The sequence below is a fragment of the Nuphar pumila genome, chromosome 2, assembly GCF_984573655.1.
Source record: "Nuphar pumila chromosome 2, dmNupPumi1.hap1.1, whole genome shotgun sequence".
Taxonomy (NCBI): domain Eukaryota; kingdom Viridiplantae; phylum Streptophyta; class Magnoliopsida; order Nymphaeales; family Nymphaeaceae; genus Nuphar; species Nuphar pumila.
Window position 1 is genome coordinate 70,538,952 of NC_143250.1, and position 22,927 is coordinate 70,561,878.

Consider the following 22,927-nt stretch of genomic DNA (forward strand, 5'->3'; position numbering starts at 1 on the left):
ATATCATTTTTTGCTTGAAAATATGTGAATGGTTCTTCATATGAGTGAATTAATGCAATAACTGCCCTATATGTGGGTGAGAAAGACTCGTATGATACAAACTTTCCTGTAGGCCTCGAGATTCGGGATGATTGTCTAGTTGGAATGTTAGAATATTTTTCAAGTGCACATGGAGGATTAGACTCTTGTCGCCTGGAATATTGAATACTAGTATCTCTATGAACTTCTTCATTTTCAACATTAAGATTAATAATTCTTTGATCATCATCAAAGTTACAATCAAGGTCATATTCATCAGATGTTGATATTAGATCTAGCAAAAAGGAGTACTCAGTGACGTCTTTTAATTTTCTAAAATCAAAGAAGCTCTCTTTTTCAAGAAAGGAAACATTTCTAGACACATATAGTTTATTATTTTTGAAGTCAAAACAGCTATAACCTTTCTGGTTTTCAGCATATCCTAAAAAGGCACAGGGAATCGCACGAGGGGAAAGTTTATCATTTTTGTCAGTAAATATGAAACATTTGCACCCAAATATTCTTAGTCTAGAGTAGTCTGGAGAAATGTTTATAAGTGTTTCAATGGGAGTGATATTTTGTAACGAAGAAGATGGTGTCCTATTAATGAGATAGGTGGCAGTTAAGGCAACTTCTGCCCAAAAGTCTTTTGGGACTTGATTTGCTATTAATAAAGTCCTAGTGGTTTCTATAATATGGCGATGTTTTCGTTCTGCTAGTCCATTTTGTTGAGGTGTATAAGGACAAGATCTTTGATGTGTGATGCCATGCAATTTAAGATAATTTTGAAAATCTGTGGATAAAAACTCTCTCCGTAAATCTGTGCGAAAAATAGTAATATCATTTTAAAACTTGTTTTTAACCATATTATGAAAAGTTTGAAAGTATGAAAATACTTCAGACTTATGTTTGAGAAAGTACATCCACGTATGTCGGGAGAAATCATCGACAAAAATAACATAGTAAACAAATCCTCCTTTAGAAATTACTAGTGCAGGACCCCAAACATCCGAGTGTATTAATTCAAGTGGTCTTGAAGAGAAAAAGGTTCTGTTCTGAAATGGTAATCTTTTCATTTTGCCGACAATACAATCTTTACAATCAAATGATTCAGAGTTACAAAATTTCCCTAGATTTGAAAAATGTTGGATTTTGGCTATATGTGGGTGACCAAGTCTCTTATGCCACAGCTCCAACTCTATTTTTTTAATATTATAACAAAAAGCTTTCTTCGGCATTTCCAAAAAATCTATGTAATAGAGTCCTCCTTCTCTATGGCCTTCCCCAATCAGCTTGCCTGACTGGCGATCCTGTACCCAACAACCATGAGAAGAAAAAGAAATATTACACCCATAATCAGAAATTTGAGATATAGATAAAAGATTTAAATTTAATTTGGGAACATGTCTAATTTCTGGAATAAAAAAAAAATTTGTTTTATAAATTTTTTCAAAATTTCCTATTCCTTCTATTTCAAGAGAAGTCCCATCAGCAGTAAAGACCTTTGACACACTTGTTTTATTTTTAACACATTTGGATAGACTTTGATTATTTGGGGTCATATGAAAAGATGCACCAGAGTCAAGAAGCCAAGAAATTTTACCTAGATCAGAAAAAGATGAGGCTGATGCGCCGGTTGAAGCTTCAGACGAGAAAGAGGCACCTTTGATGAGAGGCTGAAGAATCTCCATTAGTTGGGCCAGGGAAACTGGTGCATCCTGATCTTTAGGCTCCGATCCAACAATTGCAGCTCTTTTTTCTCTCAGCTCTTAAGTTTGGGACATTGTGGCCTGTAGTGTCCCGGTTCATGACAGTGATGACAAATAACTTTCTTCTTATCATAGTCACCATTTGGTCGGTTAAAGTGAGGAGGCCTATATGATCGAACATGATTCCCTGGTCTAGACACGGCTAAAACGGAATCATCTTCAATTTTTAAAGAACCTTTCCGGAGACGATTTTCTTCCATTGTTAACTCTTCAATAGTTTCAACAATAAAAGGAATTTTTCCCCGGTGAAGTAGGGCCGATTTAGTGGTTTCAAATTCTGGCCTTAATCCAGTGATAAACTGGTAAAAATGTTCAGCATCGAGTTGTTTCTGACGAAGCTCGATGTCTTCAGCACAATGCCACTTTGGTTCTAAAAGGGAAAGTTCTTCCCAAAGTTCGGACAACCCATTGTAATATTCACGAATAGTTTTGTCTCCTTGTGTCATCATTCGAACTTTTTCTTGGAGGTTGCACACGTGTGCAATATCTTTAAGGGAATACATATTCTTAAGGTATTCCCATGCTTTATCGGCATGATCAAATTTGGCAAGACTTGAACATTTTTTAATGTCAACGCTATTGATAAGCCATGACATTATCTTCGCATGAGATATTCTCCATTCTTTCCATTTCTTCTCGTATGAGGCAATAGCCTTGATTTTCTCTTCTTCCGATAGAGGGACATCTTTATCTTCCTCCTTTTTAGTAAGAGATAGCTTAGGTTCCGAATCGGGACCATCCACAATCCCCCATAAGCCTTTTCCCCATATATGGTGCTTCATGATTGAAGCCCATGTTACATAGTTCGTATCGCTTAGTTTCATACACATGATGGTGACTTTATCATTGTCATCCATCGATTACAAGGAGAGAAAGAATAGGGATAGAAGAGAAATAAGAAGGAAAATGAAAAAGAAAGAAGAAAAAAAACAATACAACAAGATGTGAAATCTTCTCTAATGAAGTGATAAAACACTTCTCTTCAAGTGGTGAACACTTTTGCAAACGGGCACGGAAACCGAGACAGCTTTTCCTCAAGATTTAGTACTTCCACGGCTCTGATACCATGAAATGAAATGGGGATCTTCGAAACACGAGCTTAGATTAACAAGGGCAAGTGTCAAGAATGACACTAAAGCATAACCCTTAAAAAGGGTATAACTGGAAACAAAATAAAAATAAAAATGTATTCTTTATTGATATGAAAAACCAATTGCTTAAGAAGCATTGGAAAATAAAATACACAGCTGAAAGAGGACTCAATAGAGCTGTTGGACACAGTCCAACAACTCTATTAAGAGCTGTTGGACTGTGTCAGTCCAATAGCTCTATTGCTAGTCAAGTCTGGACAGGACTTGACTAGCAACAGTCATTCTAGTTCAAACTGAACTAGATGACATAAAGACAAAAAATAAAAATAAAGGAAAAAAATTACAGAAAAGAAAGAAATGAAAAATGTATTTATATACAACAAACAACAACAACTACGCCTTCATCCCAAAACAATTGGGGTCAGCGATATGAACCAAAAAAGAAATTCATTTTGGGTCTTCCACATGAATCCTTTTCCTCCAATCATTTCTATCCAACGCCATGTCCTCGGTGAGGTTCAAAGCATTCATATCCTTTCCTATCATCTCCATCCAAGTCTTCCTAGGCCTACCCCGACCTCTTTTAACTAATATATTTTCCCATTTCTCCAACCTTCTAACTGGAGCATCATTAGGCCTTCGCCGAATATGTCCAAACCACCGTAAACGATTCTCTCGCATCTTATTTTCAATGGGTGCAACACCTACCTTCTTACGTATCTCTTCGTTCCGAATCTTATCTTTTATTGTATTTCCACACATCCATCTAAGCATCCGCATCTCAGCTACACTCATTTTTTGAATATGATGTCTCTTGGCAGCCCAACATTCCGTACCATATAGTAAAGCGGGTCTAATAGTCGTCCTATAAAACTTTCCCTTCAACCGCAATGGCATTCTACGATCGCACAGCACTCCAGTAGCACTTTTCCATTTCATCCACCCAACCTTTATCCTATGATTTACATCTCCATCAATTTCTCCATACTTTTGAATGATGGATCCCAAATATTTGAAATAATCATTCACTGGTATATCTTGCTCACCAAGCTTCACTACACTCCCATCACTACTTCGTTGCTTACTAAACCGACATTCCATATATTCAGTCTTACTCTTACTCAACTTAAAACCTCTAGCTTCCAATGTCTGTCTCCATAATTCTAACTTAGCATTAACCCCAGCTCTAGACTCATCAATCAAAACAATATCATCAGCAAACAACATACACCACGGTACATTTTCTTGAATTGATCTCGTAAGCTCATCCATCACTATTGCAAATAGGAAAGGGCTTAAAGCAGATCCTTGATGTAACCCAACCGTTATCGGGAAATTGGTTGTCACCCCTCCACAAGTGCGGACATTGGTTACTACTCCTTCATACATATCTTTAATTATACTAATGTACTTGAGAGAAACACCTTTCTTCATCATTGTCCACCAGAGAACGTCCCTAGGTACTCTATCGTATGCCTTCTCTAAATCAATAAAAACCATATGCAAATCTTTGTTCCTCTCTCTATATCTTTCAATAAGTTGTCTAAGAAGATGTATAGCTTCCATAGTTGATCTTCCAGGCATAAAACCAAATTGATTCTCCGATATCATGACAACCTTCCTCAACCTAGACTCAATCACCCTCTCCCAAAGTTTCATAGTATGACTCATGAGTTTTATACCACGATAGTTTGTGCAATCTTGTATATCACCCTTATTCTTATATAAAGGCACCAAAGTACTCTTCCTCCACTCATTAGGCATCTTATTTGTTCGCCAAATCAAGTTAAAAAGATTTGTCAACCATTCTAAACCTTTCTCTCCCAAGCATTTCCAAGCCTCGATAGGTATACCATGGCCAACTGCCCTTCTTGATTTCATTTTCTTCAAAGCCTCTGCAATTTCTTTCTTTTGAATCTTGCGCATGAAGTCACGATTTATCTCATGAAAAGGAATGGAGAAGTCTCCAAGATCTTGAGCATGACTATCATTAAATAGCTTATCAAAATAATCTTTCCATCTCTCCTTAATCTCCTCATCTTTGACTAAAACCCTTTGCGTTTCATCTTTGATACATCTAACCATACCCAAATCTTTCGATTTCCTATCTCTCATCTTTGCAAGCCTATAAATATCCTTCTCGCCTTCTTTGGTATCCAACTTGTCATAAACCTCCTTATATACCTTAGCCCTCGCGTTTCGAACAACTTTTTTAGCTTCCTTCTTTGCTATCATATACTTCTCCAAATTCTCATTATCACGACTCTTACTTAGATTTCTATAACACTCTCTTTTAACCTTAATAGCTAATTTGACATCCTCGTTCCACCATGATGTATCCTTACCTAGTGGTGCACCGCCTTTAGACTCACCCAATACCTCCTTAGCTACTTTTCTCATACCACCCGCTATCTTATTCCACATTGATTCTGAATCCTCCTCGAGACACCAATCAACTTCCTTAACTACCTGCTCTACAAACATTCCTTGTTTAGCTCCTTTCAGTGCCCACCACTTAATTCTAGGATCTATCCTATGTCTATCCCTTTTGCGGCATTGTCTAATTCTAAGATCTAAAATTAAGACTCTATGTTGTGTAGCTACACTTTCTCCTGGTATAACCTTACAATCGATGCAACAACCCCTATCTCTCTTTCTAAGTAGGAAAAAATCTATCTGACTCGTATTAACCCCACTTTTAAATGTTACTAGGTGAGACTCCCTCTTCCTAAACCAAGTGTTTGCTAAGATCATATCATAGGACAAACAAAAATCTAAAATCCTTTCTCCACTTTCATTTCTTTCTCCTATACCATAGCCTCCATGGATATTCTCAAATCCATCCCTACTAATGCCTACATGTCCATTAAGGTCACCGCCGATGAAAAGCTTTTCTCCATAAGATGTCTCTTGTACTACTCCATCTAAATCTTCCCAAAATTGATGCTTAATGGAATCATCTAAACCTACTTGAGGTGCATAAACACTAATAATATTAATAATATCCGTACCTAATACTAATTTAATAAGTAAAATTCTATCACCCTTCCTACGGACCTCAACTACATTATCTATAAACTGACGACTCATAACAATCCCTACTCCATTCCTATTCCTATTTATTCCTGTATACCAAATCTTATATCCCCAAGGTTCTATCACTTTAGCTTTCTCACCTACCCATTTGGTCTCTTGAAGACAAAAATGTATTTATATATATATATATAATATTATTATATATACATATGTGTACAGTTTTACATTTTAACAGTGCACACGTATTTGTCATCAAGAATATTAAAGTCTTGATCTTATTATCTTGTTAAAGATACTTTCACATGGTATCAGAGCCTCGTTGAAGAAGGAGGATCGTGCATTTCTTCATTTTTTGAGTATCTCGAAAAATGTGCCTTAAAGCTATTGAATTTAAAGTGGATCATCTTCTTCGGGCAATATTTTAGAAGTCTTTTTTGTCAAGAAAGACTTGAAAATCCTTTGAGGTACGTGTTATTTTTCACTTTTATCTTCTCTAATGGGCGAAAAGGACTCCTTTTCCCTTGGGTTTAAACTTAATAGTTCAAATTATCATGTTTGGGCTGATAATATGGAAGCCCATATTAAAGGAAAGGGGCTTTGGGGGTATATTCAAGGTTTAATACCGGAACCTGAACCAAAAATTACAATCGTTGAAAAGAGGGATATTAAGATCCTTAAAGGGAAAGAAAGACAAAAGGCTCTTGAAGAGTATTCAAGAAAGCATGACGAATGGGAGATGAAAAACTTCAAGATCTTTTCTTGGATCTTTTCATCCGTTGAAACCAAGATAAATGCCAACATCATCAAGTTTAAAGAAGTTTCCGAAGCTTGGTTATATCTTGAGAAAATGTATACTTCAAGAGATTTGTCACACAAGTATTATCTTCAAAAAAGGGCTTTGCCACTCCAACAAAATGAGATGACTATTCAGGAATACTTGGCCAAATTATCATCTATTTGGGACAAGCTAACTATGCTTGAACCAAAATGGAGTAGAGAAGCGATCGAATTAAGGCACAAACAACTAGAGAAAGATCGATTCTTCAATTTTCTACATTGTCTTAGACCTGAATTTGAACAAATTCGGTACTCCCTTCTCTCCGCCTTCACATCTCCCTCAATTGAGGATATTATCACTAAGTTAAGTGGTGAGGAAACCCGTGTGGGGATTAGTAAGAGTAATCCTAGCATTCTTGCTACCTCTTCTACTCAAGAAGATTGTGAAGGGGTAAATGTCGTGTCAAGACCGGGGAATAATGTGAAGGCTTATAAACCTCCTCACTTCAAGAATCAAGGTCAAGGAGGAAACGATCGTTATGGCAAAAGAGACTATAGCAAATTAAATTACCATTTTTGTAAAGAATCGAGGCATATTGAACCCATTTGCCCAAAATGAAAAAAACTTATTGCGATGGCTATGACATCCCAACCGAAGGAACGACCATGATCATCAAATGGATCTCTTTATCTTTAGCAAATAGTGGAAGCTTTACAACCTCTTCTCAAGGGAGGCATTTTCGGAGCCGCTATGTCAACTTATTCTCCTCCCGGTAAGACATCTTGGCTTCTAGATTCCGGTGCTTCTTTTCACATGACCCCAAGTGCTTGTTCTCTTTCCGATTTTTCTAAAAATACTCTTCCATCTTCTGTCTCAACGGCTGATGAAACGCCTCTTGAAATTAAAGGAATAGGCAATTTTGAAAAACAAGATTTCGTTGTTCCAAAATTTGTCTTATACCAAAATTAAATTTAAATTTACTTTCAGTCTCTCAACTCTTGGACCATGGTTGCGATATAAAATTCTCGTCTAATAAATGTTGGATACAGGATCATCGGTCCAGGAAGTTGATTGGAGAAGGTTTTAGGAGAGGAGACCTCTACTACGTTGATTTTCTTCAAGTTCCCAAGAATCAATTTTGTAATGTTGTTCAAAACAAAGATATTCATGTATGGCATAAGAGATTGGGACATCCCAACATTGTTAAAATCTCTTACTTGCCTTTTATTAAACATCTTTGTAATGGAGATTTTTTGTGTAATGAATGTATTCTTGGGAAGATGAAAAGTCTACATTTTTCTCAAAGATCCATGTTTACGACAAAACCCTTTGAAATTGTTCATTCCGATGTATGGGGTCCAGCTCCTGTGATATCTAAAAGAGGATTCTCATATTATGTGATTTTTGTGGACGATTACACTAGGTTTTGTTGGATATACTTTCTTAAACATAAACATGAAGTTTTTCCAACATTTAAAACTTTTCATATGATGGTTTTAAATCAATTCAATGAAAGTTTAAAAATTCTTAGGTCTGACTTTGGAGGTGAATACCTTTCAAACGAATTCAAGGGTTATCTTGAAAGTTTTGGTATTCTCCATAAAAAATCTTACACAAAAACTCCTCAATAAAATGGGTTAGCTGAACGAAAGCATAGGCATATCATTGAAACAACTACAACCCTGCTCATTTCGCAAAATATTCCAAAGAAACTCTGGGACTGAGGCAACTCTTACTTTAGTCTATCTCATAAATAGACTTCCATCAAAAAATTTAAACAAGATTTCTCCATTTAAAAAATTATATGAAAAAGAACCTGATTATAGCAGGTTAAGGGTTTTTGGATGTAAATGTTTTGTCCTTACTGATAAAAATGACAAACTTTCTCCAAAGGTCATTCCTTGTGCCTTTCTTGGGTATTCTGAAACCCAAAAGGGTTTTCGTTGTTATGATGTTAAGAATGACAAATTGTATGTTTCTAGAAATGTGAGTTTTTTGGAAAATCTCAGTGGCTTCGAAAGTCTTGAATCTCATGATGAGAATGTAGATTATTCTTTTTTATTTGATCTACTAGGTAAAGACAATGATTCTAGTGATGATGAGTCAAATCAGAACGACTCAAGTGATATTGAAACTGAGGAAATCATTCCTCTAATATCCCCATCTCATCAACATATTGATAAAGGACCACCTAGAGATCCCATCACCTATATTCATAGAGATAGAAACACCTTTAGAAGTGCTCTTGAAAGATATGATGATGCTAGTAGGATTGTTCCTCAAAGAGAGGAGAACCTTCGTAGAACCGAAAGAAGTATAAAAGCTCCCTCTAGGTTCATGTCATATGACTCTTTTTCACCTAAATATAGAGCTTGTCTTAGTGTCATTCGTTCTTACATAGAACCTAGAAACTTTGAAGAAGCACGCAAGTGTCCTGAATGGATAGTTGCAATGAAAAATGAACTTGGAGCTCTGAGAAGAGCCAAAACGTGAGAATTTCAAGAACTTTCTAAAGGTAAGAAAACAATAGGGTGTAGATGGGTATTTAATGTTAAGATTAAGAGTGATGGATCTCTTGAGAGATATAAAGCTCGATTGGTTGCAAAGGAATATAGTCAAGAATATGAGATTGACTATGAGAAAACCTTTGCCCCTGTAGCTCGAATGGTCATTGTCCGATGTCTTATAACTATTGTCTCAATCAACAAGTGGAACATCTATCAAATGAATGTTAAAAATGTCTTTCTCAATCAAGAAGTTTATATGAATACTCCACCAAGAATGGAGACTCCCAAAGGGAAAGTGCTTCGTCTTCGAAAAGCACTTTATGGTTTAAAACAAGCCCCCAAGGCTTGGTATGATAGGTTTAATTTTGTAATGATAGAAAATGATTTTTCTTCCTGTTTTACTGACACTGCTTTGTTTATTAGAAAATCCAATGTAGGGAGTATGATCTTACTGTTGTATGTGGATGATATGTTCATCACTAGTAGTGATTCTAACAGGGTTAAGAATATAAAATCAATTTTGAAAGATAAATTTAAAATGTCTGATTTGGGTTTTCTAACTTATTTTTTGAGTATTGAAGTAGCATACTCTCATAGAGGGTATTTCTTATCTCAAACTAAGCTTGCTTATGAGATCACTGACAGGTCAGGTATTACAGATGAAAAGGTTTGTGAAACTCTTGCTATAGTAGGAGCTAAAATGAAGATTGATGATGGTGTTCCTCTTTCGGATCATACTCCCTACGGACAGCTTGTAGGATCATTGATGTATCTAAGTATTACCAGACCAGATATCTCTCATGCAGTCCATACGGCAAGCCAGTTTCAGCATGCACCAACATCAGTCCACATGAGTGTCATCTTGCGAGTCGTAGGATACATAAATGGTACTCTAAATAAAGGAGTTTTTTTGTCATCTTCTTCTGATTTGAAATTAATTGCTTATACTGACTCTGATTGGGGAGGTGACCCAAATAATCATCACTCCACCACTGGCTTCTGTGTGTTTTTAGAAGATTCGCTAATTTCATGGAGATGTATATGAAGATCCCAAGCAATGAGGAGGTATATGAAGATCCCAAGCAATATCGTCGTTTAGTTGGTATGCTTCAGTATTTTACATTTACAAGGTCCAACATTGTGTACGCAGTCAATCAAGTTTCCCAATTTATTCATGATCCGCATACAGAACATATGAATGTTGTCAAAAGAATCCTTCAGTATTTGAAAAGAACCCTTGGGGATGGCCTAATTTATCATCAATCCAAGACACTGGGGGAGTATCATCAACTGGAAGTATATACAGATGTTGATTGGGCTAGAGATCCAAATGATAGAAGGTCAGTTTCTGGATGGATATTGTGTATTCATTGATGAAAACTTAATAGCATAGAGCAGTAAAAAGCAACGTGCAGTTGCACGTTCCAGTACTAAGGTTGAATATTGATCCATGGCAGCGGCTACTGTTGAAGTTACATGGCTGAGACATCTTTTGACTGAAACAAGAGAACGAATTATGTCTACTATACTTTTCTGTGATAATCAAAGTGCAATACAAACTGCATTCAATCCTGTTTATCATAACTGAACGAAACATATAGAGATCGATCGACATTTTATTCGACAGAAGGTGGAGGACAAAGAGATTACTCCAGTTTAAAGGGCAAGTTGTCCATGGTTCTGGATAATGCACAACTTGAAGGAAGGTATTGAGATTGTATTTACTTCGGTAGTTTAGTATTGGTCTTATTGTATTCAGATAAGGATCTCTCTGTATGTATGTTTTTTTATGTTTATTATTTCGGGTCTGGATCTAATGTAAAAGACCTGACCCAAACTTATTATATATAATGAAGTAGGGCACAACTTCCCAGGTGTGAAAGACGTCCCTCTTGTTGCAGCCACCCTTTTTGTCTACGTTCTTATCCTTCTGCATCAACTAAACTACTAAACTGTGGTGAATGAATTCTAACATGACCCCACTCATCTCCCACTATACAAGGAGATTCATGGTAGCTTGATGAGGGAAACCAAGGCGATCTCTCTCTGGGTCCAAGGGTCCTGCTCACCTTTCGACCTAATGGTGTGGGCTCATCGAGGGCGTCGATTGGCTGAGGAGAACGCAACCACCCACGCATTTCGAAGCGTCCACCGGATCGACCATGAAAGCTTCAGGTAAGTTCCATTCTCCAATGTGATTTTCGCCAACACTAATTACCCAAATTACAATAGCAGCAGCAAAACTGCCTCCAAACGAAGGGAAAAAAAAAACAGGAGAAGAAAAGAGAGCATCACTATCGCAAAAGTAGCAAAAGGAGAATGAGAAAAACGGCAAGCAACAAAGAAAGGGAAGAACGTACTGAGAAGGATCGATTGGGCAAGGAACCCTGAGATCTTTGGTCTTAGGGTTGTGATTCCCGCAAAATCTGAAAAAAAAAAACAAATCATTGAGTAAATAATAAAAGGAAGCGATTTCTTACCACAATGATAAAGAGAGATGTAGGTTTACTGGGAATCCTTGAGGGGCGCGTTGGCACAGAAACGTTTCTTCTTGGAGAGGTAGAAGCTGCACCGCCGCTCCTCCATCATTCTCTCTCTCTCTGGACGCAGCTGCTGCGAGCCTACGAGGAAACTCAATGTTATTAAAACCGGTTCACCTAATGAACCGGTCTCTTAGAAGAACCAAAGATTCGAATCGAATCGTTTATGAATCGATACATTTAAAATTTGTTTTTATTAAAAAACAGAAAAAATAAGAAAAACAGAATTAAAAAACTGTAAACGCTAGATCTTACGAGAGAGAGAGAGGCAGGACGACGGTAACCCTGCCGGCATGCGAAAGGCGACAGAGAGGGAGGTGAAGACCAAGAGGGGAGGCTTGACCGCTGAAAAACTCAGACAGGTGAGTGGAGGTTTCCGGTTGTGGCGATTCGTGTTGTGGGAGTTTACTGATTAACCCCATGTAGAAAACCCAAACCTATATGATTTGGGGGTTTCTGTGGGATGTATCGGGTAACCCCAGATCTGGGGGTTTACTTCCGATTCTGAGTATCGGGTGCCTCCACGAATTTGGGGGTTTCCGATTCGGGGTGATTGGCTAACCCCCGATTTGGGGATTTTCGACTCTGAACCCCGAAATCTGGTGGTCTCCAGCTGTAGTATCGGGCAACCTGGCGATTCTCGACTGTGTTGCATAAACTAGGTTCTGTTTTTGTTTTTTTTGAGTCTTGATGAAGGAACGGTCCTTGATTGGGAGGTTTCAGTTATTGGGATCGAAAATTTTAGAATTCGGGGTTGGCTAGGCAAAATGCACTAGCCGATACTGTCTGTTTTTTTTTCTTTATGCACATGACGTATGTATGTAAAATGCCTGTTAGCCGATCTTTGAGTCTGTTTCATTTTATAGTTCATAGCATTTCTTTTATTTCTGTATTTTGAATTGAATCTGTTAAATACCTGTTGGCTGATTACTGGAGTCTGTTTTATTTAACATTACATAGCATTGCATTCTGTAAGTAACTCTTGTTATCATAATTGGAGTCTGTTTTAAATTAGTAAAACTTAACAGGCTTCTTTTGTGTCTGTCTTATTTACACAATACACACAGCATGTTTACGTAGCTCCTGTTAGCATAAATGGAGTATGTTTAAGTTATTAAAACATACCATGAGTTTCTGTTAAACGAATGGGTCTTTAAAAAAAAAAAATTATATATATCTATATATACACTTGAATATGAGATCCTTGATTAGGCTGCAATGGATCTTATACTGCTCTAGCAACTGCTACTGTTATCATTGATTAGACTGTAATATATGATTTGAATTGCCTGTAAGTAGCATCTTATCTGTGTTGTGGGAGGTTGTATGTTGGTTTCAAATATTTGATGGTGCACTTAGTGACATATGGATATATACTTTGCCTAATCGGCAATATGAATGGATTACCCGATGCGAGTACTTGGGATATTAGCGTGTGTGCCATAGCAATAAAAAAAAAGAGAAAAACTTAATCGTAAATGTTGTGTGGCCGACTGGTTTAAAGGCACTGGGGCTTTTGTGCTTGACTGGTTTAAAGGCACTGGAGCACTCTGAGTGGGTTTGTGAAAAAAAAAAGTGGGACGGAATATGTCATACCTTAGTAACATGACTAAGGTTGGGAATCTACTAATATGGCAGTAGAAGGTTTGGGAAAATGCCCCTATACCTTGAAAAGTTAATTAAATGAAAAGATTAACCCACTTAGTTCTTCGGCTTACCTTGGAGAGGGTAGGTGGTACAAAACTCTAGAGACATGTGTTTAACTTTTTCGAGCTAAAGTAACTCGTTGGTCCCCATTATTCGGAGTTGGTGGACCCAGACTACTAGTGTGTCCTAGGTGGTAGTTTTTTGTTCTTCTGCAGAAGTTAGGGATGCATCATGTTTTGGTTTTGGCCTTTGGGTGGTTCTCTCAGTCACTGACCGCTCCCTTGGGATTTCAGTATCAGTTAGAATGTTCGGGTTAATAAAACAACCTTGAATAATATACTCCTAAATGTTCTCTTTTGTGATGGTTGCCTCGGCCCGTGTGTACCCGCGGGATAAGATAATATAAACACTTAGAATTGTAAGGTGTCACAGTGAGTGGAGTTACTAGAGAGACAATTTCATAATCTTTCAGCATGCTTTATATTTTGAAATTGTAATGAACTGAAATCCTGAAATGGGTAGATACGGGATGATTGAACTATTACATGAAAGTTATGCATGGTATTGTTATTGTTGTTGCATAACCTACCTCATTTGCTTATTAATGTTGCATACTATGCTTTACCTGCTCAGTTATTGTTATTGCATAACTGTTTACCTGCTCATGTATATGACCGTTGATTTCTGTTGCTGCTTACTTGCTTATGTATATGCTGAAAATCACCCATGACACCTACATCTCATACTGGATTCATGATATACCTGCATTAAAAATTACAGTAATTCCTACTTAGAAAGTTGTAGTCTAATTTCCTATAAATTTACTGTTTTAGGCGAACAATCGAAAGTACGAGCGACTGCAGGATGAGGCATCAGATTGAGATTTTGGATTTACTGTTCCAGGGATCGCTTGAGTTTATTGTAATTTTTAATTGTTCATATCATTTAAAACTCTGATGATTTTCATTGATAAAGGGAATGAAATAAATGTGTTGGGTTTTCTTTCCAATGTAATGTTCTGAAATGCTTAACCCTATAGTATTTCTTGTTTTCGCTATTATAAAAAAAAGTCCTCAAAAAATTGGGTTAAAATTTTGGGGCATTACAGGCGTTGTTCATCGGCATGGCAGAAGGCAGGAGTAGTGGGTTGGCGCAGCAGGAGAAGAAGCCAGGCAGGGAGAGTGGGAGACGATGAAGGATTGAAAGGAAATTCAAGAGGCCTGAGGGCTGATTAGAGTAGGGTTTCGTTTTCTCTCTTTCGTTTTTCAATTGTTCTTTTTTTTACAGTTTTTAACCGATTTGGGGTCGAAATAAATCGGTGGAGGGCTTATGAGCTTATGATGATCTCTAAGCCTCCAGCCATTTATTACAGTACCCGATTCGACCTTGTATAGTTTATGATGGCTTATGAGATGTGCTGAAACTCAGATGAGATGGATCAACCTTCACATAGCATACTTTGGCAATACTCTCATTACGCAATAATCAATTAATCACTTCAAAATTGAACACCAATCTTTTTACGTTCCTAAGGTCTAATCCTAGAGTACTTTTTAGAATAAAACTATTATTATAATTAATTAGATAATAAAAAAACTGTCTTACTCAGACAATTCATCGGTGTAAAACTTTAAGTCTTTGCCTACCAAGAGTACACCCAGCTTGAGCCTCCCAGCAAGGAACACACACCGATGGGCTTCGAATTCGTGACATCCCATCAACTTGTAACGTTCACGAGTTGCCCTTACCAATTGTGTGGAGCCCTTGTGGGCTTTAGACTAAATTTATTAACTAAATTAAAATTTTGTCTTAATTTATTTCTCTTTTTTTATGAAAGAGAAAAAAAGAAGCCGCTTTTCTTCAGTTACAAGTCTGCATTTGCAGGTTCGATTTGAGCCTGAACATGCTTGAATTGTCATCAAAGTTTTGTCCGATTTTCTTGATTCATTCAGAAGGTCATTCTAAAGAATCAAGAAGAGTTGACTAAGTAGGTCCAGTTTAACTTGCTTTGTTCGTTTTCAATGTGAGCAAATAAACAAGATTTAGCTTGTTTTGCATGACCCAGTTTAATTTCAGTGATTTAGCTTGGTGTACTTGATCTATGATCATGATCGGATGAAAATAAGTTGGATGTGTAGAGCTATAGCCAGTGTTATTGAAAGCGCGCATCAAGGCTTAAAAAGCACTCCTTGCCTCAAGGTGAGGGCCTTTTTTCCTTGAGTCGCAAAACGATGACTCATACCCCTAGAGGCTCACTCTGAGCGAAGCAGGTTATATGTCCCCCCCGGAAGACGACCGTTAGCTACAGTGCGTGTTCGGGGTCCCAATGAGCGCCACATATAAAAGCTCGTATCCCTGTGTATGTCGGCATCACTTAGCATCGGAATCTGGTGCGGTTGCAAAGACTTAAGTACCTTTTTCCGCCATTCTTGCCATGAAATGACAATTCAAGAAAAGGACAAAAATGTCCTCCATCTAGAAAATTGAAACGACGGTGCGAGATCGTCCATCTAGAAAAGTGAAACGCCGGTTCGAGCCATTCTTGCCATGAAACGCTGGTTCAAGAAAAGGACAAAAATGTCCTTCATTCAAAAAAGGGAAACGACGGTTCGAGATCCTCCATCTAGAAAAGTGAAACGCCGGTTCAAGAATGATGTTAACTCTTCAAAGTCCAAACATTCCATTTTCGCCCTAAGCAGTAAACTTTTACACCATCTGCTGTAACAGGAGCTCTCTTTGACGACACACCCTTTGTCGTCGTCTGCTGCCACCGAACCCTCCTTTGTCGTCGTCTGCTGCTGTCATCTGCGCCGGAGCACCCTTTGTCGTCGTCTGTTGTCGTCAGAGCACCCTTTGTCATCATTTCCTGCCGCCAAAGCACCCTTTGTCGTCGTCTACTGCCGCCGGAGCATCCTTTGTCGTCATCTACACAGTGACAGCATTGTTGCCCCCATCGGTTGCATCTACCTTCTGGGTGTTTTTTCTCCATTGTCGGATTACCAAGGTTTCGTTATGCAAACAAATCGATTTGTAAATCTGAATGCTAAATTTTACAACTGGGTGGTCGTCTTCATGCTAAATAACACTTATTTTCATACTGAAACAAATCGATTTATACCTATCCACCTTCTAGGCATCGAAAAATAGTTAGCACGATTTGTTCTTATGAAGGCCAAACATTTCAACGATATGTACTTATGAAGGCTAAATTTCTATAACGATTTGTACGTTTGAAGCATGAACGATTTATACATTTAGCGATTTGTACGTTCGATGCACCAACGACTTATATGTTTGAAACAGTAACGATTTAATGAAACTACCATGATTTGTACTTAAGTTTAATAAATCACGCAATAATGTTTACGATGAAGTCAAATGTGACAACGATATGTACTTATGAAGGTTGTGATTTATAAGTTTGAAGCATCAACGATTTATACATTTAAAGCACTAGCGATGTGTATTTATGAAGTTATCTCGATTTGTACTTAAGTTTGCTAAATTTTACAACGATGTTTACTTATGAAGCCAAATATTGCGACGATTTGTAATATTGGTGATTTTTTAACGAATGGGATTGGGCACGGGGTGGATCCGGGTCGGGTCTGGACCCGACCCGGGTTCGATCTCTCTTTTTCTTTTTTTTTTAACTGGGTTTTACAGTTTGTATTCTTAGTAACAGTCGTTGTAATATATTTAGCACTTGTTATTATAAATAATTTTAATATTTAGCATTCATTAGCATAAATAATTGTCTATACCTAAACCATAATCTCCAATGTATAAGTTGTGTGGAGATTGTATGGAGATGGGGAGGACGAGGACCAAGAGCTTGTTGCTGAAGGTGCGAGATTGTCTGACCGCGATATTTGGTTGTTTAGCAATTATGAAGCTGAGTTGCAGCATGGTAGTCAAGTTCTCCTATAATCTGGCTTGGGACAGTCTATCCTAAAGAAACATGTGGAAGTGAGAAGGAAGATGAATAGTGGTGGGGCCAGGAACGTGAATTGGCATGAATGCTATAGGAAACAATTAGATAGCTGAAACAAAGGAGTTGTTTGTGTCATAGCGTATGATTATAAAGAACGACAATATGATCTCAACTATTTCCAAAAATATTGGGAACCCATGCATCGAAATCTGGAGATTGAGAATATTGGAAACCAATGCGTCCCTCATGTCGCATCCCAGCATAGAAAACACGTCCATTGTCTTCCTTCGGCTACAACAATGATTACCTCAGTAATAGTACACGATGAGGAGCGAACACAACTCACAAAAGAGAAGGTAGTCTCCACCACAAGGTTCGAGATGTTTGAGAGAGAGAATAAGGACTTACGAAAACAGGTGAGGAATTTGAGAAGTAAATGCGGTCACTAATAGAGATGATGACCATCGTATTTGGGGTCTGGTACCACAGCATGTCTTACCAGACCCGCTTCTTGTTTGAATTATGGCATATTACTAACGTTCTAAGCATCTCAGGTTGAACGGTGGATCCTGCTCGCCCTCTGTGGTCTGAGCCCATGCTTACCTACGCTGCAGGCATATGCTGGACCCGCAACCCCTCAAGGTAGGAGATTCTTGCGTAAAGGACAATGAACGGATAAATGCTAAAATAAGGAAAGATAATTAAAAATGAAAGAGGACGATGATATATATATATATATACGTATAAAATATATATGTATGTCTTTTAACTCAAGGACGCGGTTTCGCGATCCTTGTCCTCTTTACTTTCCTTGCACTTTTTTTTGTTGCCGCCGCGCTATATGTGCCCAGGCTTTTAATTTCTGTCTTTACATTGTCTTTTAATTCAAGGGCGCGGTTTCGCGATCCTTGTCCTCTTTACCTTCTGCATTTTACTTTCTTCTTTGCCGCCGCATTATATATGCCCAGGCTTTTTACTTGCAGTCTTTTTTTGTTCCTGCTTTACTTCCAGGATGCGGTTTCACAATCCTGGTCCTTTTTTACGTTCTCTTACTTTTCTTTCTGTCTTTTTGTTTTTTGTTGCTCCACGCTTTACGCCATGGCATTTACTTATATGTGTATGCCTTTTTAACTCGAAGAAACGCAATCCTGGTCCTTTGTTATGTTGTTCTTTCTTTTCTGGCTTTTTATATTATGATTGCTTTGCGCTTTATGTGCCATGGCTTTACTTCTTACTTGTGCTTTTCTTACGTTACTTTCTTGTTGTTATTATGCTTTACGTGCCCAAGCTTGCTTACGCACTCACTTTTTGCTAATGTTGTTTTGTCCTTACGTTGTTGCCGCACTTTGCACATATGCTTTACTCTTGCTTGTGATCTTATCTCTATCGTATGCTCTTTTACTTGCTTACGCTAATCGTTTAATCGAGATACGACTTCGTGCCTCGCGAGCCACCTTTTGTACTTGCTTAGTTAGGGTACGATTTCGTACCTCGAGAGTTGCTTTTGTATTTGTTTGCTTGTGTGTTTCGATAGTCGATGTATGATTTCATACTTCGTGTGTAGCTTGTGTGTTTTACGCTCGAGGTGCAGCTTCACACATCGAGTTTTGCTCATCGATTTGCCATTACACTATAATGTGCACGGGTTTGCCTCTTGTCAGCTTGCACTTCCTGAGTGCAGCTTCGAGTGTATAGTGTATACTGTTTCACTTATTTGTTTTAAAAGTCACGACGCACACTTATGCACTTCGGTTCTCCAAAAATGATGGTTTTTAGGTGCAAACCTATTTTCAAAAATGTATAGCTTTGTAAAGCAGATTTCGAAAGCCTTTTTGCGAGATAGCGGTTGAATCTCTCAAATCGATGTATTTGGGAGAAATGTGTTACAACTTCAGTTCGTGTATCTGATACGACTCGGCTAACCCTGTTTAGAAGCATGTGCATGAGGGGGGCGAGAGTTCTATTGAGGAGCTTGCGCCATCGCTAGATCGGCGCTACACCACCTCTGATGCGAGACCTAGTTTTTAGGCTTTTTGGTCAAACTAAGAAAGTTGGCGCACTTCTTTCTTTTGCGAGATTGTAGTTAATGGATTTCTTTTGAGAAATCCATGCTCCTCCCCTTGTAGTCGTACTCTTAGTCATATACGATATGTTTGGACTACAAAGAGCAGGATGAGAGGTCTGTATTCACCTCGAAACGTGTATTGACGCTTTAAGGTAATCATGTAATGCTGATATTCGCCCAATAGGTGAGAGGCTCGTGACTGTCTAAAGGACCTGAGCATGATAAGTGGAAACCCGAATGATTTCCCTATAGGCTTCTGTAAAGCAGACGTGTTGAGGGATTTCCTGTGAGAAATCCTTACTCCTCTCATCATGGTTGTACTTTTGAACAGGTGTGTTTGTGTACTGCGGTGAGTAGGATGAGAGGTGTGTGGTTGCCTCGAACGCGCAATGTCGCGTGTAATTCACATAATGATAATTATGCGCCTTCACAGGCAAGATGCTCGAGTGGGTCAAAAGACCAGAGCATGTAGAATAGGACGGCGGTTAAAAAACCCCCGTCGTGCCCGTTTGACATGATTTATCAAGAGAGAGAATGGATGGTACAAAACTCTTATGGACATGCCATTAATGACAGTCACGGGTAAACGACCCGATTTCATCGGAGGTTAGGAGAAATGCTACAAAGATAGCCACTTATGCAAAAGTTCAGATGCATCAATAAGCCTTTGAATGCCTTTGGAGACTTACTCTCTTTGTCATTGGCCGTCTCCTTAGGAGTGGACTCAGTCAGTTATTCGGGGTAGCATAAAATACATAGCATAATGGACCCCCGAATCGATCTCAGTTGTTTCTATGTTTTTTGCCTTGTGCGTACCCCACAATGGTCAGCTAATAATGAGAACAAAATGTAACCTACGCATATGATTATGAGATATGCGTGTTGTGACGTGAATTGATTGCTTGCTGGCTCGGTAGTTCAGTATGCTACTCGTTGAGCTATGCACGTTTGTCGATGCATTACTCTAATTGGTTAAACTGCTTACGCAGTTCTTTGCTAAGTAATAACTACCTTCTCATACTAGTTAAATGCTTATAATAATAGCATTATGCTAGTTGCTACATATTAGCATTAGACTTGCTTTACCCCTTGGTCGAACTGCTTGGTGTTTATTATAATGTAGCACTTGTTGGTTTGCGTCTCTTATGATTGATGTGATTGTATACAACTCGTAATCTACGAACTGGTTGCAACTAGGACTGATGTAGCCGCTTGTCTTATAAGTTGCTTACATATTGTGTTATAACTGTTGTCGTATGATTGTTTATCATGTGTAGCTTATAAATTGCTTGTGATGCAATGACTTGCACCTTACGATTAATGTAGTTACTTGCCGATGGACTAAACCATTTAATGATATCTATATGTATTACGAGCATTGTTATCTATGCTTGTCTTATTCCGTTGCTTTGTTTGACTGTTGGATAGAGTTAGATATTGTTCAAGGACATTTTAGTCTTTTCACATGTATATTCAAAATAATTGTATTTTCATTTTTATTCTTTTTATTTTTATTATTTAATTTTTTGTATTTCTTCCTAGCCTTGAGGGGCTTTTTGAGAAATGGGTAGAGAGTCGTTGGACCCTACACAACGGCTAGAATTTTATCCGTTGGGTAGGTCCCAACGGCTCCGTAGAGCCTCTCTTCTTATATATAAAGGGGTGAGACCCATCTCTCTTGTAAGCATTCTCTAAGGGATTATTCGCCAATAATATCCATTATTTTTATGAGTGTTCTCAGCCCTTAGTGGCTCTTTCTCGTGTTTTCGTGTATTGACCCATAAGAGGTCATATCCTCTAAATGTTCTCTTGCCCATAAGTGGCACATCAAGGCATATACTTCAGTTTGTATATATATATATATATATATATATATATATATATATATATATATATATATATATATATATATATATATATATATATAGCTTTTATTTCATTATGTCATCTATGTATATTTAGCCGCATCCCTACACCCATGCTTTTTGAAATTGCCATGCCAAATCCATCGCCACCTGCACTGGAAACCATGTGGCATAGGTTGGTTTGCTTTCATGATCTTCGTCTCATTTATTTATATTTTGTATTATGATTCTTTTTCTTAAAATTTGACCTTCAATGACATTAATAATGGCAGGCTTTAGGGGCAACTTCTAGCTAGTGACTTGGGAGGAGTGTATTCATCAGAAAGTAAGTTTTTCCTGGGTTGTGTAACTTATGCAGAGCAAAACGTTAGACACACCATCTCGACCCAGATGGAAAAAAGCGGCTTATGGAGGCATGCAAGCTGGGTATGATGACAATTACACAGATGAGTCTTTCCTTGAAGATATGGTCATGAATGCCAATGTTGTAAAGAGAGATATGGTGAAAGTGATGCTGGACTCAATTTCCATCTCTCAGTATCTCTGCATTGTAGTTCTTGTGGTCTGTGTCTGGACATATACATTAGCAGCCAGAATAGATGGAAGGACACTCCACCTGCTGAATGCCATTCTTCTTGGAATGGGCTTCCTGGTTCTTGTTTTAACGGAAACCAAACTTTCTATTAGTCTTCTTCTCCATTACCTCCTGAACATTACTTACTTCATCAGTGGTTTGTATGTGTTAGCCCCTCTTTATTGCACACTTACGAGATCCATCAGTTCAGACTCCATCTGGGCACTTACTGTTTTCCTGCTTGTTATTCATCTCTTTTTGCATGATTACTCCGGCTCGACAATTAGACCACCTGGGGCTTTGAAAAATCCAACATTAACCAGCAATATCTCCCTAAATGCATCTATAGTTGCATCTGTTCTTATTGCTTCTCGCCTTCCTTCAAGACATCATGTATTTTCCATAATGCTCTTCTCTTTACAAATTTTTCTTTTTGCCCCACTGGTCATGTATTGCATTAAGAAGTACTCTATCAAAGTTCACTTATGTTTTTCTTTCATCTTGACTTGTGTAACACTGGGTATTCTTTTTCCCTTGCACCATTCCCTGTTTGCTCTGTTTCTGGGTTTATTGTTGTTCATTACAGTTGTATGTCCTTTTTGGCTTATTAGGATACAGGAGTACAAATTTGAAATAAATGGCCCTTGGGATGAGGCCAAGCTTTGTTTTGATATAACTGAATAAGCTCTATCATGTAATTTTTTCTTATATGTCAATCAATGAAATCTAATTGTTTGCCCGCTAATGTCCCTTTTATTCATTTTCTTCTTGTCTCACTAGAAAACTTATGAGCTTATTTGAACACCATATTTGTGCAAGACCGTGTTTTTGTATATGATTCTTCATTTTCCACTGAAGTTTTTGTCAAAGAGGCGATGTGCTCCTACAAGGAGCAGTTCTTATCTCCCCTACAACTGCCTCATATTATACTAGCGGCTAGTATAAATGACATGCAAAATGAAAAAAGACAGTAGTAATTGAATTTTTATTTCTCCAAAGTTGAGCTTTTCTCGAAAGTAGATACCAAAGGTGAGCAAGCGTATGGTTTGCATGAGATGCAAAGTATAAATGACATGCAAAATGAAAAAAGACAGTAGTAATTG

At 37.9% G+C, this 22,927-nt stretch overlaps 2 protein-coding genes across 4 annotated transcripts in view; one reads left to right on the plus strand and one right to left on the minus strand.

The window, feature by feature from the left end:
- LOC149845724 (methyltransferase) overlaps window positions 1-11,871 on the minus strand; it is a 134,533-nt gene extending 122,662 nt beyond the window's left edge. Inside the window, exons 1-2 of one of the 3 annotated variants that reach the window (XR_016430216.1) lie at window positions 11,709-11,871; window positions 11,560-11,625 (exon numbers count right to left, since the gene is read on the minus strand). Coding sequence is in view for 2 of the 3 variants with exons in the window: in XM_089995942.1 (XP_089852068.1) it covers window positions 11,560-11,625; window positions 11,709-11,788 (146 nt within the window). In the remaining variant the exon portion in view is untranslated. The remainder of the gene's footprint in view (window positions 1-11,559; window positions 11,626-11,708) is intronic. The other 2 variants (XM_089995942.1, XM_089995944.1) reach the window with 2 other exon arrangements.
- A 144-nt stretch (window positions 11,872-12,015) lies between these two features.
- Window positions 12,016-22,569, plus strand: LOC149845725 (phosphatidylinositol N-acetylglucosaminyltransferase subunit C-like). The gene is made up of 2 exons (XM_089995945.1): window positions 12,016-12,101; window positions 21,523-22,569. The coding sequence occupies exon 2, from the start codon at window positions 21,603-21,605 to the stop codon at window positions 22,506-22,508; it is 906 nt and encodes a 301-aa protein (XP_089852071.1). The 5' UTR covers window positions 12,016-12,101; window positions 21,523-21,602; the 3' UTR covers window positions 22,509-22,569.
- Window positions 22,570-22,927: the final 358 nt, after the last annotated feature.